Source organism: Hyaena hyaena, unplaced genomic scaffold (genome assembly GCF_003009895.1).
Source record: "Hyaena hyaena isolate Hyena2069 unplaced genomic scaffold, ASM300989v1 scaffold_187, whole genome shotgun sequence".
NCBI lineage: Eukaryota > Metazoa > Chordata > Mammalia > Carnivora > Hyaenidae > Hyaena > Hyaena hyaena.
The window spans coordinates 314,292-332,683 of record NW_024080820.1 but is presented as its reverse complement, the minus strand read 5'-3'; the positions used below and the strand labels follow the sequence as shown (position 1 = coordinate 332,683).

The 18,392-nt window shown below is 38.4% G+C and overlaps 1 protein-coding gene across 1 annotated transcript in view; it reads right to left on the bottom strand.

Moving 5' to 3' along the window:
• The window catches only part of ATP10D (ATPase phospholipid transporting 10D (putative)), a 106,055-nt gene that overhangs the window by 41,450 nt on the left and 46,213 nt on the right, over positions 1-18,392 (bottom strand). Inside the window, exons 6-10 of the mRNA XM_039241109.1 lie at positions 13,616-13,722; positions 13,219-13,350; positions 12,685-12,812; positions 12,319-12,571; positions 1,177-1,415 (exon numbers count right to left, since the gene is read on the bottom strand). Of these exons, the coding sequence (XP_039097040.1) occupies positions 1,177-1,415; positions 12,319-12,571; positions 12,685-12,812; positions 13,219-13,350; positions 13,616-13,722 (859 nt within the window). The remainder of the gene's footprint in view (positions 1-1,176; positions 1,416-12,318; positions 12,572-12,684; positions 12,813-13,218; positions 13,351-13,615; positions 13,723-18,392) is intronic.

The window sequence follows — 18,392 nt, the reverse complement described above, 5'->3', positions numbered from 1 at the left end:
AATGAGTTGCATGGAAATGATCACCCTCACTGCCTCAATTTTTACTGGCAATTTTGAAAAGAGCCAGGAGATTCCCTTCGAGGCCTTTCCAGAACAAATGAGACCACTGGTGTCTACTCAGATCACATCTCTGCTATGGAAATCATACAATAAATTCAACACAGACACACAAAGGTTCTCCAAAGTAGATTTGTTCTTGTTACTTGTTACGCCACCTACTTCAGACCAGTTGCAGTCCCAAGCCTGGGAATCCCCGTCTTCGTAAAAAACAAGAGTTAATGATATGTGGAAGGCAAGGGGGCAGCTGAAGTTTTACAGAAGCAACTTTAAGTACAGCAAAACTTTTGAACTCTGGTTCTTTCATGTAAGTAGTGTTCCTCTTTCCCATCTTCCACGTGGCCCTCTAGATTTTTCCACAGCAAAATGGGTTTGTCAATGGGTATGACTAAACAATTTCCAAAACTTCCTTCGGGAACTCAAGTGATACCTGGCTGAAATATCAGAGAATGTCATTCTGGGGACTTGGAATGGAGGGATTCAGGGTTTGATGGGATTGGAGAGAAGAATGCAGAAAAAAGGCCTTGAAGGATACTAACAGTACATATGTCATTCAGACATACTTGCCTGTCTGTGAGATAACTCTGGTAAGCTTTGCTTGTTCTGAGAGTGAGTCATGGTCCTTAAACTAAGGCAGCCTTTCTGGGTTTTTCTGTTTGTTTGATTGTTTTGTTTTCAGAGGGAGAGGGGAGCAAGCATGAGTTCAGGGAAGAGAGTCAGAGGGAAAGAGAATGATAACCAGGATCCATGCCCAGTGCAGAGCCCGCTACAGGGCTTGATTTCACAACCCTGAGGTCATAACTTGAGCTGAATCAAGAGTTGGACACTTAGCCAGCTGAGCCACCCCAAGGCAGCCTTCTTTAGGCTCAGACACGACTGGCCCTGATCAGAAATACTATGCTATTTCAGAAACGATACACTGAATTATCCCACATATTAGGAAGTTGTGATATTGTTTGCTTATCTTTTCAATTCTATGCAGCAATTACACTGAAGCGCAATTATGTGGTCTCTTCTCAGGTAGAAAGACAACAGTGTTTGGCTCTGTCATAATTAGGAGGATGTTTTTTCATGATTCATTATAGATATGCAAGATTCAAGGCATGCATTCACACTTACAATGGGGCTACTGAAAGCAGCCTGTCTGGAGTGAGGGGCTTCACTGGCTCCTTCTCCACCTCCCAGAGCTAAACAGCTCCCAGCAAGATGATTCAAGGATTTACTTCCCAAGGGCCCATTATGAACTGTCCTGCAACTGGAGGTCCTCGGTTTTGTCATATTGCTGAGGGAGCCATTGGGAGTGTCTGCGGAATCTTCGTCTTCAGCGACAGCTTCCTGGTAGGACTCTAACCTCTTGGCTGAGAGATAAGGAAAAAAAAAAAACAAAAACACAACCAAAAACCATACTGGGTCATTACCCAAGAAGAACCATTTGCAAACTGAGTATGTCAGACATTTACTTAAACAGATATTTCACACCATCTCTTTCCTTTTCAAAACTGCCCTCCAAAGTCCCCTCTCTAGGTTCCCTTAATGAACTTATCTCACTGAGAAAAGTAAAAGCAATCAGACAGCAACTCCCTTCTTATCCCATCATCAAATCTACCAACCTATCCACATCTGTATCCAAATTCTGTCTTCCCTCCTACTACTACTACGGATAAAGTTTCAAAAGCCAAGCTCTCCTCTCATGATCTGCCTCCCACTCCTCTGGCCTTCTCAAGGACTTCACATTTACAACTTTCCCCTCTTTTGCTTACCCTGATCTCCCCTCAACTGATCTCATGGCTTTCTGTCCCTGTTTGTCCACTGATACTATTTTGGCAAGGTATCAAATCTCATTATTGCATCTGTCCATTTGTTATATGGATCCTTAGCAACATCCAACAAGGGTGACCAGTCTCTTCCTGAAATGGTTCTTTTGGTTTCTCTGACCCCATGTGTACCTGTTTTTCCTCCTACTTCAATGGCTATTCCTTCTTATTTTCTCCTGCTGTCTTCTCTTCAATCAAATTCTGGGTTACTGCTAGAGCTTCTTCCCTTCTCCACCTATATACTCTTCCTTGGTGATGTCAACTGGTCCCACATTTGAAATACCAACTCTGCCACATGACTTCTAAACCTGTATCTTCAACTCCAACTTCTAACTGGAATCCAGACTCCTATGTATATCTAACTCTCCACTTGATACTTCCAGTTGGATGTCTACTGGGTTCTTGAAGCAGATTATCTGCATGGCTTACCTTTCTCAAGTCTCATATCATGTCCCTTGCCAGCAAAGACTTTCCAGATATAACCACTTCAGCACTTACTGCCATCTACACACTGTAGATCTTATTTGTTTTTATTTTTTGAATCATTCAGTAGAATATAAACTCCAAAAATGCAAAGAGCTTTGTCTGTTTTGTTAATATGATATATTCCCAAAATAAGACAAAAACAGAGACGGAGGCAAACCACAAGAGGCTCTTAAATACAAAGAACAAACTAAGTGTTGCTGGAGGGGAGGTGGGTGAGGAGAATGGGCTCAATGGGTGATGGCATTAAGGAGCAATGGGTGTTATATGTAAGTGATGAATCACTAAATTCTACTTCTGAAACCATTATTACACTATATATTAACTAATTTGGATTTAAGTAAAAATTTAAAATATATCATGAGATCACCAGAGCCCAAAGTAGTGGTTAATACTCAACAAATATTTGTTGACTAAATAAATAATAGATACCTTAAATTTGATATGGTCCAAATAGAACTCTCTCCCTCATTACCCCTCAAACTTAGTCTTCCTCTGGCCTTCCCCATCTTCATAGATAGCACCTAACTATTTATATAGTTACTTACACCAAAAATCTAGGAGTCTCCTTGATTCTTCTCTTCTTGTCCAGCCCCATATTCAAAGCATCACCAACAGCTGTCCACTACTTATCCAAGCTGCATCTCAAATATCTCAACTTCTCTGCATCTTCATTACCCTCATCCAAGCCATCATCACCTCTTAACTGGACTCGTGCAAATAGCCTCATAACTGGTCTCCTTATCCCTTTGCACTCCATCACTTAACCAGTAGCTAGAATAATCTTCCTAAAACATAAAGTAGATCACATTACTCCTGCACAAACCTTTCTTTATGTTGGCTTTTATAACTCAAAATGATCTGACCTCCACTAATGTTCTCTAACTTTGTTGCCTCTTCCTCTTCCACACATCCACTAAAATCCAGCCTCACTGGCCTTCTTTTCTTACTTAGAAAATTGCCAGGCTCATTAAGCCTGAGCCCCTCTATACTAGCTGCTACCTCTAACTGGTGGATTTTTGCACCTGAACTTCAAGATTATGTTATTCAGATTTAAGCTCTAATCCTTAGAAGGGCCTTGCTCCCCTACACAATACAAAGTGCTTTCCAATCATTCTGTATCATATCATCTCATTTTAATTCTCTGAAAAGCACTTTTCATTATTTAATATTTTTCTTGATTTAAGAATTGATTTATTTGTGACTATTCAACAGAAGCTCTGTGAGAGAGCCCTTGTCTGCCTTGTTAATCATTATGTCTGGGAGTACAGAGTAAACAATCAGTAAATGTGTACTTGCTGAATTGCTAGCTGTAGTCAAGGCACGTCTAGCTACTTAGAGTATGGCTTTTGGCAAGTTAATTTCAAAAAGTATATATTTTTTCATAGTTTAATAGTTTTTATCTGTATTTTTCAAGGACGACGAGAGGCTAAGAGGCAATGCTGTGATTGCCTCTAGAACCAACTCTTCCAAAGACTCAGTGTCTTGTAGGAAATCACTTAACTCTTCCTGGGCCTGTTTTCTTACTAGCAGAATGAACAATTTGGATTTAATGACTTTAAGATCCTTTCCAGCTCTGCAAGTTTCATTATATTCTCTGCCTAAATATACAGAACTCTTTCCCTGTATGGCCTTTCAGCTTTAGAAATCTATCCATTTATTTAATCCCAAACATACTGAAGTTCTCCATTTTCACCTGTGCCCTTGTTTAGAATATCCATTCTTTTTTACTATACTTACATGAATCCTCAACATCTCTGAAAGCTTAGTTCAAAGGCCAGCTCCTCAATGGTGACATCTGTAACTATACTGACACTCTCTTGCTGGGCCTTTAAGCTTCTATATACTGAATGTACTGAATATTACTACGCACCAGGCATTTGTCTCATTTAATAACTAGAACAACCTTCTGTGGCAGATACTATCAGTACCTCAATTTTAGTAATAAAGAAATCAAATGAATTTTCCCCATTTCACAAAAGTAATATTCATCAGTCTTATATCCATTTCTATGAAGTTCACAGCCAATGCTTGGAGTCCTCATGCCACACTCTTTCTAAATATAGCCATATATGTTAACATGTATTATTCCTTATCATTTTACACCAATATTCCCTGCTTGATTTCAATGAGTCCATGCATTGTAGTTTAAACATTTATTAAATGAATAATGAATGAATGTCTGAATAGACACATGAATGAAATATCCCTAGACTCAAGGGAATGTTGTGGGGTAGGGACTTAACATTTATTGAGTACTTACTGTTCATCAATCATCTGTTTAGGTTCTTTATATTAATATCTGTATCTAGACCTTCCCTTTTCATCTTAAAAATAATGCTACCACATAGGCACTATACTGTTTCACTTTGCAGGAAAGAGAGGCTAAGATCCAGAGAGATTCAATACTTTGACCATGGTTAAACAGCGAGTTGGGGGGAGAGTTGGGATTTAAATTTAGGTCTTCCTGACTCCAAAGCCAGTACATGTATCCACTATGTTATATCTCGTTAGCAGTTACCTGTATATTATAGGTTAGTTCAGTCATCTTCAATAAGGGGTGAATTTGTCCCCAGCCAACATTTGGCAATGCCTGTCCACACTCTGGTTGTTGTAACTGGGGGAGGAGTGCTGCTGGCATTCAGTGGGCAGAGCCCACGGAGGCCTCTAAACATCTTACAATGCACAGGACAGCACCCATCTCAAAGAATAATCCAGCCCCAAATGTCAATAGTCCCTGAGGTTGATAACTCCTTGAGTAGCTAAAAAAATTTATTGGTGATGTGATACCATTTTTAAAAGAAATAATTACAGTATTACAGAACCTATAGAAACATAGGCTTATACTTCAGGAATTTTTTCTGGCCATCATTAGGGAAATCAGTCATCATGCAACTGTGTAAATACTATAATGCCAGACAGCTTGGCCCTTAGGACAAACTTGCTCAATAAATAGCACTGAAGAGTGGAATCAAGAACACATGGAGTAACCTTCAGTCATTTTGTAGAAAGCTATGGGAAGGAAACATGCCAGTAAAGTTATAATGAGATTTTTTTAAAAAGCTATTGGTGTAATACTTCTAGACTCAATGAAGATTTTTCAAAAATTGCATATGAGACGGCTCAGTTGGTTAAGCGTCTGACTCTTGGTTTTGACTCAGGTCACGATCACACAGTTTTGGAAGGTTGAGCCCTGCATCAGGCTCTGTGTTGGCAGTGTGGAGCCTGCTTGGGATTCTCTCTCTTTCCCTCTCTCTCACTGCCCCTCCCCTCTTTGCATACAGTTCTGTCTCTTGCAAAATAAATAAATGAACTTAAAAAAAATTAAAAATTGGGTATGAGAAAGAAAAGCTTATTACCATACTGATAAACAAAAATCTATCCAGGGTGCCTGGGTGACTCAGTTGGTTGAGCATCTGACTTCGGCTCAGGTCATGATCTCATGGTTCATGAGTTCAAGCCCCACATTGGGTTCTGTGCTGACAGCTCAGAGCCTGAAGCCTGCTTTAGATTCTGTGTTTCCCTTTTTCTCTGCCTCTCCCCCTCTCATGCTGTCACTCTCTCTCTCTTGCTGTCTCTCTGTTTCTCTCAAAAATAAACATTAAGGGGCGCCTGGGTGGCTCAGTCAGTTAAGTGTCTGATTTCGGCTCAGGTCACGATCTCACAGTTGGTGGGTTCGAGCCCCATGATGGGCTCTGTGCTGACAGCTAGCTCAGAGCCTGGAGCCAGTTTCAGATTCTGTATCTCCTTCTCTCTCTCTGACTCTCCCCTGCTCACGCTGTCTCTCTCCCTCTCTCTCAGAAATAAACATTTAAAAAATTTTTTAAATAAACATTAAAAAAATTTTTAATCTATCCAGCTGATCATGAAAACTTTTCATATGTCTCTTAAAGCAGGTTCTAATTAGTTCCATAAATGCCTCACAGTGGGACAGGAATTCTTGCCTTCCAACTCACCGGAAAAAACACAAAGAATATAGTTTTTCCTTTGTATCAAGATAGGTAGTGGGTTAGATGCTAGGTTAACTACTTTTTCTCTTTCTTATTTAATCCCTAATCTTCTCTTCTGATTCCTTCAAATATCTAGTAACCTATTCAGGGCCTATTACTTACATTTATTTAATATTTGGAAGAAGTGAGCAAAAATCTGTGGAAAAGTTTATCACAGTTTTCAACGTGCTCCCCAAAGGGCCCAAAACAAGGGTGAACAGCATAATGTGTTCATGGACTCCTCCCAACCGTACCATCCCCATATCCTCCAAGCACTTTGCTATGAACTAATCCCCCAAACATTTCCAGCATCCCAACTTTCACCTGCTTATAAACAGCACGCTCAGCTAAGCTTCGGCCAACTGTATCATCCATGTATCCTTGACACACACAAATCTTTTATTTTAAACTCATTCCCTATGCATTTCCCCAACATTCCAAAAATTTCTTGCCCGATATCCTTCTAGTCCCAAGCCTTGATCAATGCTAACATCACCTCCAAAACATGAAATTTTCATCTTATGAGACTAAGTAAAGTATTTTTTACATTTCCATGCCTGTCTTCCATAGGGGATCATGAACTTCTCAAAAGGTAAATCTATTTCTTACTTTGACAACTATAATTATAAGAACAATAGCAGCTCATATTTACAAAGAATTTATTCTGTGCCATAGTTTGAGTGACTTTTCATGAATTATCTTCATGAATCCTATTATGGATTCTTTTTATTGAGGCCCAGAGAAATTAGGTAACTGGCCCAGGGTCACAAAGCTTATAGGCAGTAAACATGGGAATCAGATTCAGGAAGGCTGATTCCAAAATCCTTGTTCTTGGAAACTAATAAATGTTCTCACTGTGTAGATCATATTTATAAACCGCATCATAAAGGCACTCCCTAGACAAACACAAATTGAGAAACATTCTACTAAATCCCCAAATAGTGCCCTTCAGAATGACTAGGGTCATCCAAAAACAGAAAGCCTGAGAAACTTCCAGATCTAGAGGAGTCTAAATAAGGATTGTCATATGGTCTCCTAGATGGGATCCTCGGACAGAAAAAGAAATCTGAATAAAGTATGGATTTCATTTAATAATGACATCAGTAGTAGTTCATTACTTATGACAAATGTATTGTACAATTAATGGTAGATGTTAACGACAGAGGAAATTAGATAGGGGTGCATAATGGAACCCTCAAAAGCATCTTTGTAACTTTTCTGTAAATCTAATGCTATTCTCAACTAAAAAGATGACTATTAAAAAAGACATTCTCTTTCAGTAATCTTTTAAAGGACTGTCTTTAAAATTTTTAATATGCACACAAATCACCTGGGAATATTGTTAAAAGAAGATTATAATTGAAGTTTTAAAAAGAAGCCTGAGATTCTGTGTTTTTAACATACACCGAGGTGTTGCTGATGCTGCTAGGTTCACGAACCAAATTTCTAAGTTGCAAGGTTTTTTTTTTTTAAGTTTATTTATTTAAGTAGTCTCTACATCCAATGTGGGGCTCAAACTCACGACCTTGAGATCCATAGCCATAAACTCTTCCAACTGAGCCAACGAGGTGCTCCTAAGTTGCAAGATTTTAAAACATAAAATAGTGTCGTCAGATGTATTTAGTTCTTATGCATATGTGCATGGGGCTCTTTCCTAGCAGTGATGTTCTTTATGGACAGATCTCCTAGGCAGTGATTTTGCCCCCAAATCCTGAAGGGTTAACTAGCTTTAATGTCAGCAAAAAAAATAATATGTCTTAGGGTTAAATTCTGGAGAGAAGTAGTCCCTACTATCCCTTCCTTCATCAATCAGAGTCTGTATACATGTCCTTGTTTTTATTTACTTTATTTTTTTAATATTTTAGTTATTTTTGAGAGAGAGACAGGGTATGAACAGGGGAGGGGCAGAGAGGGAGACACAGAATCCTCGAAGCAGGCTCCAGGCTCTGAGCTGTCAGCACACAACCTGATGTGGGGCTCAAACTCGTGAATCATGAGATCATGACCTGAGCTGAAGTCGGAAGCTTAACCAACTGAGCCACCTAGGCACCCCTACATGTCCTTGTTTTTAAACCATTACAGAAAAGAGACCAGGATCTATATGTGTGTGTGGCAGAGAAGTGTTCACAGGCAACAGGCAAAGTTGTTAGCCTTAGAAGTAGTGCAACACTCCAGGGTCCACAGACAGTTCGGTCATGATAGCATGTGATTCTCAGTCTCTTGGTACCTTCTCTGCATAAAGGGCTACAGAAGAGAAGCACTCACTGGGCCCAAGTGTGGGCTCAGGGACTGGGGCAGGAAAGGGCTGGTCCCAGCCCTCGTAAGTGCTACAAATACAAAATTTTAAATGCTACAAATACAGAAAACAAATTTCTACTCCCCATCACATATTTTGTGAAAACACTACTCTAAGAGACTTCTTGAAAATAAGGATCTACATAGTCAACTATTTTGGAAGACACTCATCTCACAAACGGGTGTGAGAGTTTAGCTAGCAAGGTTCCCTCAGCATTGCTTACCACAGTAAACGTGGACAACCTAAATTAATGGTGGATTATTTACATACATTTTGGCAATTATTATAGTGTAATACAGCATAAGCCACTAGAAGAGTAAGGAGAGTGTAGAAAGGTGATCGTGATGAAGATCAGAAAAATGGTCATAAAAGCAAAAGCACACTATGATGCCATTTTTGTTTAAAAAACATATATTAAAGTACACAAGAAAAAGAATCAAAATAGATGCACAAAAATGTTAACAGCAGTCTACTCTGGTAAGGGTTGCTGATGACTTTTATATTTTTCCTCTTTCAGCTTATCTGAGATTTTCTATAATAATAGTTTTTGTAACAAAAAAATGCAAAAAGAAGATAAAACAAGGCGGAGTATCATCATATCCAACATGACTAGCTATTTTTTATATTTGTGTAGTAATTATATGATAAACATTCAACATTTTATCCCTCACATTCACTGGTAACAATGAAACCTGGCTTAAAAATGTATGTGCCTAAGAGAAAATACAGTGTATTTAAAAAAATTCTTTAAGTTGACTTATTTAGAGAGACAGAGAGAGCAGAGGAGGGGCAGAGAGAGAGGGAGAGAAAGAATCCCAGGCAGGCCCTGTGCTGTCAGCACAGAGCCCAATGTGGGGCTCGAACTCACAAACCATGAGATCATGACTTGAGCTGAAACCAAGAGTCGGACACTCAACCAACTGAGTCCATCCAGATGCCCCAACACGGTGTATTTTTTTAAATTTTGGGCCAGGTGGGATGTCCAAGTTTAACACTACGGGCAAAAATCCTAATATTCATAACCTTATTAATATTCACAATAACTTACAAGATTTAATAAACATATAAAAATTCTGACAAGAAGAAACACCCTAAGAGACTGTGCTAGACAGAATCTAAGCTGGCTCCCAAGTTTCCAGTCCCCCTGATGCACATACCTTGTGGATATGATGGGGTTTCACCCCTGTGATTAAATTATATTGTGTGGCAATGTGAAAGGATGTAATCAAATCCCTAAACACCTGAATCTGAATTTATCTAAAAGAACACTATCTTAGGTAGATCTGACATCAGGTAAAATGAGGGGTCAGTACTTCCCTGAGGTCAGAGAAATTCAAAGCTAGAGATTTGGCTGCTGGCCTTGAAGAAGCAAACTGCCATGCTAGGGAGAGAACACGTGGTAAGAAATGGTGGGTGCCACCAGGAGCTCAGAACAGTATCAGGCTGACAATCAGCAAGAGAGCAGGGACCTTGGTCCTACAGCCAGAAGACCCTGAACTCTGCCACAAACAAGGGAACTACGAAGAGGACTCTAAGCCTCAGATAAGATCACAGTCCCAGCTGACACTTAGATTTCAGCTTGGTGATGGATCCTGAGGGAGGATGAAGCCATTTTGCACCCAGGCTCTGGCCCCAAAACCACTGAGACAGTATATTTGTATTATTTGAAGCTACTAAATTTGTCACAATTTGTCATGTGGCAATAGAAAACTAATAACAGTGATCAATGATGAGCCAGGAAAATACTCACCATATAAAGACAATATCACAGGGTTGATATTCAAATTATTTAATATATAGTTCAATACAAGTGCACAAATAAAAATGGATACTGGGCACAGTCAACAAAGCCTGAAAAACTGAACACTGGCTCTGCCTTAATAGAAAAACCCTCCTACAGATCACTAAGAAGAGCTCATTTTTAAATGGGGGGAAGGGACAGGGAGAATGATCCCTTTACCAAGGACATTCAAATGACCAATAAGCATATGAAAAATTAACATCTTGTTGCTAATCAGAGACAAATTAAGGCAATAAAGCGCCATGTCTACAAAACTCACACAGGTTAAAAAGAATAACTTCATCATATTACGGCTGGTATAAAACACAGGTGTTGTTTTTCTGGATTGTGGAAGTGTGAACAAGCATGATATTTTACAGGTAAATTTTGTAGGCTCTATAAAAACTCTGTATATGCATACCTCTGGATCCAATAATACCACTTCTAGAAAGGTATTTTATAAAAATAGGATATGTACAAACATGTGCACAAACATGTATGTACAAAAATACATATTACATGATGAAGTTTATGCTATAGATATATGCTATAGCTATATATTTATACATATAGCAGTATATGCTATTATAATTTCTCATAATTCTTAATATTGTCTGTCTCCTTGCCTTAAACTAAAAGCTACATGAGATCAAGGGACTCATTCTACATATTAGGGGCTCACAAAATTTATGTTGAATGAGTAAGTGATATTAATTTCAAGTATTGTTATAATAGCAAAGTAAGCTTGACCACATACAATGCAATACTGTGCACTTAATGTTAAGTTATGAATGGATTTGGAAAAAAGGTCCTTGAGATATTCAAGAAGCAAACTGGCAAAAAATTAAAAATAAAAAATATATATAACATGTTCTAATTTATAAAAGGGAAAATATGTAAATATATATTCACATATTAAAGAATATGCATATATTCTTTATATGCATAAATATATGTTCACATATATTCACACATATATATAATGAATAAATATATATTCACATATATTCACATATTAAAGAATATACATAAAAAATGGAGGGTTATGTGTTCATCAAATTGTTAATGGTGGTTAATCTCTAGAGAATAAGGTTTTTAATTCATTTTGGATATTTTTCAGAATTACTTTCATAGGAGTGCACATTACTTTTGTAAATAACAAACTTAACAAAGTTCAATTCCTTAAAGAGACTTTGCAATTTGTATATTTACTTCCTTAGCCTCAGAGTTTAGCACATCATATTTATTTTTAAACTAGGTGTTCTTAACCAAGAATCAATGGATACTGATGGGCTAAATGATGTGATGGGTTAGGGGGAGCCTAAAGTCCCCTTGGAATTATTCTCAAAATATTTCTTAGGGAGATAGTCCATAGTTTCATTAGATTCTCACAGGTATCTATAATATAGCATTATCACCATACCGAATCTCCAACCTTCTATCATTACTGGTAGTTTACTTTCCTTTTAAAGAAACCATGGCTGGCAACTGACTCCTTGACTCTGATCCACTAGCTTTGGAAAGAACAAAAATAAAGCTTAATGCCTATTTGGATGAGTTAAGTACCTAATGCTTAAATATAGCATCACTTTGCTAGAATTATCAAACTTTTAAAGTTTTAAAGTTTTTTGATGTTTATTTATTTTTGAGAAACAGAGTGTGAGTGGGGGAGGAGCAGAGGGAAACAGAGACACGGAATCTGAAACAGGCTTCAGGCTCTGAGCTGTCAGCGCAGAGCCCAATGCAGGACTTGAACTCACAAGCAATGAGATCATGACCTGAGCTGAAGTCAAACACTTTACTAACTGAGCCACCTAGGAGTTAGAATTATCAAACCTCTAAGTAGGTGCCAAAAAAGACCAATTATAAGGTTGGTTTTTACAGAAACCCAACACTCACCATTTTCTTCATGGCAGTAATCAAAGCCTGCCACACTGCATCTTCGAAAAACCATCTTATTCTCAGTGAGAGTTCCTGTCTTATCAGAAAAGAGGTACTGAATCTGTCCAAGGTCCTCGGTGATGTTCAGCGACCGGCACTGAATAGTAGAATCCGTTTTCTCATTGTAGAAATCCACATCACTTTGAATAAAATATATCTGTCCAAGCTTCACAATTTCAATGGAAACATAGAGAGAAATGGGAATCAAGACCTAAGAGGAACCAAGCAATTTAAAAAATATTAGAGAGGGAAAATAAAGGTTGAGAAACCAAATGTAGTTAGATAAGTAACAAAGTTCTTGATGATGAACTCAACAGAAAATACCTGCAACAAAATGATCATGGTCCAAAACATATAGAATCCTGCCAATGCTGGTGATATGACATGTCCATCGGGCTCAGGGATATTAAAAAACATGATGTTTTCATATCTACTCAACCAAATTCCATGACCTTTCAAAAAACACAGAGACATCAAAAGAATACTACATATACACTATATAAATAGACGGCTTCATTCCTAAAGAGGAATCCGAGCATTTATTTTGGTGGAAGACCCACTGTTTATTTTTTTAAACAAATTAAAATTCAAAAGGCCCCACATTCTCTGGTCTCGGTCTCTCTTTAAATCTCTTCCCAGGTCCCTTTACTACTGTAGCTCCACATAGCTGGATATAATCAACATTAATGTTTTTCAGATCAGAGAATAAGAAAGAGATATGAGGGGAAAAGCTGATGGCAAACAAAACCTCCTTTACAGAAGTCAAATTTTCATCAATATTTTGAAAAGAAAATGCTTTTAAATAAATATCTTGCTGAAAAGATGTCAACAACAACAAAAAAATCAAATGTTACCTACCCAATGCACCGGTTAAACACATCACAAGCAAAAGGAGGACACACCAGAGGACATCTGTATTTGCTCTTCTTTCTAATTTGCTGCGCTTATACCTGGGACCACTGTTGTTTAGCATTGCTTTGGTCTCATGGCCTACAGAGGTAACATGTGAGAAAAGTCGCAAATTAAAGTCAGATAGCAAATAGCATATTTTTAAATTTCTGTGGCAGGTAATTTAATACAGAGTAATTGCACAATATATTTTGTTAATTTAGTTTGCTTTTGTGTCAGAGACCAAGGTTTAAGTTTATGAAGACAAGCTTTCTGCTTTTGTAGATTGCATTTTGAGTAAATGAAAAATGTTAATTTGAAGAAAAACACAGAGGAGACGACAGTGAAAATGAGAAGCGTAACTAACCTGCATAAACCACGATGCCCACGACAGCCTCTGTGTTCCTAATGGTGCATCCCCTAAGTAATAAATTTTCTTTACTCAAACCCACACGTTCTTTGTTGGAATGTTCTCTGTAAGAAAGATGGCACAGACATTCATTTTTAAATTGCAAAAGTGGGGATGTAAACATAAAAATCACACATTTCGAGTTTTCTTGACTGGAGTATTAGGTCAAGCAGTTCACAAGAAAGGTTTCAAATCTCTGAGCGATTTGCTTTTGTTACGCTGCTTTGGCTTGGAAAAAGATGCGACAAGTCTCAACTACCATTGTTTTCTATTATTCCTGTTTGTCAACTTCTCATACTCCAAAACCTCAAAACAACATTCCAAATTAGGAGCCTGCTGTTCCAATACAAACTGAGTTTCAGGTAACTTAGTAACTGACAAGGGAAACATTCTTGATAGAACTGGAAAAATTCCATTTTCAACCTGGTTTGGAATCAACCATTTTTCTAGGCAATGGTAAGTTGTGGCTGCTAAAGGCACTAGGTGACAGGCTGATGAGGAATTTTATAATGAAAGGGTAGCCAACAACACCAATCTTAAAATGTTTTTTTTTTTTTTAATTTATTTCTAGGAGAGAGAGAAAGAGACAGCGTGAGCAGGGGAGGGTCAGAGAGAGAGGGAGACACAGACTCTGAAACAGGCTCCAGGCTCTGAGCTGGCAGTCAGCACAGAGCCCAACGCGAGGCTCGAACCCACGAACCGCGAGATCATGACCTAAGCGAAAGTCGGACGCTTAACCGACTAAGCCACCCAGGCACCCCTGAACAACACCAATCTTAATAGAACTACCTATGGGACAAGGACATCACAGGCCTACAGGTGGTATGCAATAGAAAGTACCTATTTCCACAGGAACCTAATCAAGCCTCCTCAACAGCAAATCAACCTGGGGCCTGTGGCATCAAGAGATCCATGAAGTCTCTGAAACTGTATGCAACATTTCCTGCGTGTATGTATGTATGCAAGTGTACACACACACACACACACACACACACGTCACTTTGTAGAAAAAGAAACTATTTCCCTCATCAGATTCGAAAGTGTTTCTGGACAGTTTACAGGAAATCAGACAGCCAGAAAACAATGTTCACTACCACGGCAAGGATGCAGTCTGGTAAGTGTGGTAAACTGCAAGGCAGGGGGCGGGGCGTGGAAAGAAACAAAGCTGGCAAAATTATGAAATAGTTAAAACTAGCTGAGAGCCCATGGGTGTTCATTATAGTTTTCTTTCTGCGTTTGACTGGTTGAAAGTTTCTGTAATAAACAATTTAAAAATGATGAAAGCAATTACTTGATCAAGTTATAATAGTGCAAAAATACAGAGCAAAATAATTGGAATTTTTTTTTAATAAGCAGAAAGTAATGTATTTAACCTATTTGAAAATGCCCTCTTGGGGTGCCTGGGTGGCTCAGTTGGTTAAGCGTCCGACTTCGGCTCAGGCCATGATCTCACGCTTCCTGGGTTCAAGCCCCACATTGGGCTCTGTGCTGACAGCTAGCTCAGAGCCTGGAGCCTGTTTCAGATTCTGTGTCTCCCTCTCCCTGACCCTCCCCTGCTCACATTGTCTGTCTCTCTCTCATTAAATAAAAACATTAAAAATTTAAAAAAAAAGAAAAAAGAAAATGTCCTCTTAACTTCAGTGTTAAAATTAGGTTCTCTAAGCAATATACTTCAGTCAGTAAGTTATTTCTTCTTAAAAAAATTTTTTAAAGTTTATTTATTTTTGAGAGAGAGAGAATGTGAGCAGGGGAGGAGGAAAGAGAGGGAGATATAGAATCTGAAGCAGGCTCCAGGCTCTGAGCTGTCAGCACAGAGCCAATGTGGGGCTCAAACTCATGGACTGTGATAATCATAACCTGAGCTGAAGTCAGATGCTTAACTGACTGAGCCACCCAAGTACCCTTCTTCTTTCTTAAATATAGGAAAACTGTCACTGTTGTCTGGATCCTTTCTATCTACAATTACTAAGGAAAAGGAAATAACTCTTCAAAGAAGGATATCACAAAGGAGAAAGAAAATAGATGTGTCATTTCACTCCTATAATTTGTAAACACCGTGTCCTAGGAGGTCTATGTTTATATGCCTTCATATATGTGAATATATATATGGTTGGTGGTGTCCATGGGTTTAATTTAATTCTGCTTCCTGGTTTTGCAGATGAAGAATTTAAGTTCAACACTGACATTTCCATGTAGCATTCCCAGGCAAGCACCACACAATTCTCATCAATATAACATTCATTATCCCTAGAACCTTTATAGAAACAGAATTAACATTCTGTTAATAAAAGCCACTTCCAAAGGTCCTCAGTAAGATTTAAGATTCCCCCCACCCCCCTGCCAGGAATCTTATTTTTTCATCATTACATCACTCTAGGTTACAATCATTAGATCAAAGCGTAACTTCTATCAAAATGGTATCTGCCCAAACATTAAACAGGTCCTGCCCTTGACATGTATATGATATTTGACACTTACGATGTGAGATCTTTGGACTCTCTATGGAGCACTGACTGTCTACATAGAGCTCTCATCTACTGAAGATGCTAGGCAACATCTATTACACACCCAGCATTCCCACTCAGATGCTGGGAATACAAAAACACACATCGTCTTGGCTCCTGTGGTCTAAGTGGAAGTGACTGATACAGAAATATGTTAAGTGTAAGAAAACTATTATAGATATTATAATAAAAATTGAACATTTAGCATACACTGTGGACACAAATAGGAGAAAATCAGAGAAGGCTCTCTCAACCCGGTAAAGGCATATATGAAGTACCTACAGTTAGAATCATACTTAATGGTGCAAGACTAAATGCTTTCAAATGTTTTTCCCCTAAGATCAGGAACAAGAGAAGAGAGTGAGCCTGAGCAGCTCGATTTTTGTTGATTTTAGAAAACAGACCACAAAGCAGGAAAAGGGTAAGGAGCTAGTTTAGTGGATAAAAATAATTCCACAGAAAAATCACTCTATCTACCTGGGCTGACTCTCTCATTCAATGCTTTCCTGAAAGTCGCTGAAGCCAGCTCTCAATAGAAGTGTCAACAGAGCAGACCCAGGGAAATCTAATCACTGAGGAAGACAGAATCTGAGGGAGGGAAAAGAAGCAGAGAGCAGCTTTTAGTCGTGGATCCCAAGAGAAAGGCAATTCCAGTGGTCAGATCAGGCTAATCGGAAAGTAAGGCAGCGCAGTTGAAGCACACATTAGAGGAGCCCATCACAAATGGAAAAACCAAAGAGCAGGCAAACGTGGCATCAGGGAATCCAGAGGCAAGTGATAATTAGGGAACCAAGAGGCTAGTGGGGCCTTAGAAGTAGGTAAGGGTTCTGGGGCAAGACTGGGTACTCACAATAGCGAATGATGTTCCAATGTGTCTATTAAAAATAATGTCCAATGCAGATGAAGAGAGAGGCTGACAAGGTAGGCCAGGAGACCAGTTCCAGAAATTTAGTTAAGGCACTCACTAATCTGCTTTCTACCGCAATAAGTTAGGTTTATTTTCAAGAAATTATATTAAAATATCATATAGTATATGTTCTTTTTTGCATGGCGTCTTTCACTGAATATGAGATTCCGTGATGCATCCATATTGTAGCATGTATCACCAGTGAATTCCTTTTTGCTGAAAAGTATTACACTGTATGGATATACGGTTTGTCCATCCATGCACTTGTTGACGGACATTTGGCTTGCCTCCAGTTCGGGACTATGACAAACACAGCTGCCCTGAATATTTGTGTACAGGATACTCTGTGGAGAAATGTTTTATTTTCTTTTAGGTAATTACTTAGGAGTGGAACAGCTAGATCATACAGTGGGCATATGTTTAACTTTTAAAGAAACTTCCAAATTGTGTTTTAAAGTGGCTGCACTGCTTTATATTCCCAGAAGCAGCAGGTGGGCACTCTAGTTCCCCTACTTTCTCACCAGCACTGGGTATAGTTGGGTCTTTTTAACTGTTGTAGCTCTGTGGTTTTAACTTGTATCTTTCCACACAGTTATATGTCATCTATAAACCTTTTTGGGTGAAGTGTCTGTTCAAATTTCTTTTACCATTTTAAAAACTATACTGTTTTCTTTATTACTGAGGGTTTGTTTTTTTTTAATGTTTATTTGTTTTTGAGAGAGAGAGTATGTGCACATGCTCAAGAGAAGAGGGTAAGGGCAGAGAGAAAGGGAGATAGAGGATCCAAAACGGGCTCTGCACTGACAGTAGACAGAGGATGCAGAGCTTGAACTTAGCAACTGTGATATCATGACCTGAGCTGAAGTTGGACACCTAACTGACTGAGCCACCCAGGCAACCCCTTATCACTAGGTTTTAAGATGTCTTTATAAAATCTGAACACATCAGATAAACACATTGAGAATATCTTCTTCCAATCTGTGGCTTATCTTTTCATTCAATAGTCTCATTGAAGAGAAAAAGGTTTTAATCTTGATTCTGAAGTTCTTTTATGTACTTTTTTGTTCTCTTATTGTGCTTTGGGTATTATGTCTAAGAAATCTTTGCCTAAGAAATCTTTGCCTAACTGAAGATATCAAAGATTTTTGTTATGTTTCCTCTATGTTTAAAGAGTTTCCAATCTTAGGTTTACATTTAACTATAGGATCCATTTTTTAGTTAAGTTTTTTAAAGAGTGAGAGTTATGACTTGAAGTTTATTTTTTAGAATATGGACATTCAATCATTTTAGCACCATTTGTTGAAAAAAATAACCTTTCTTCACT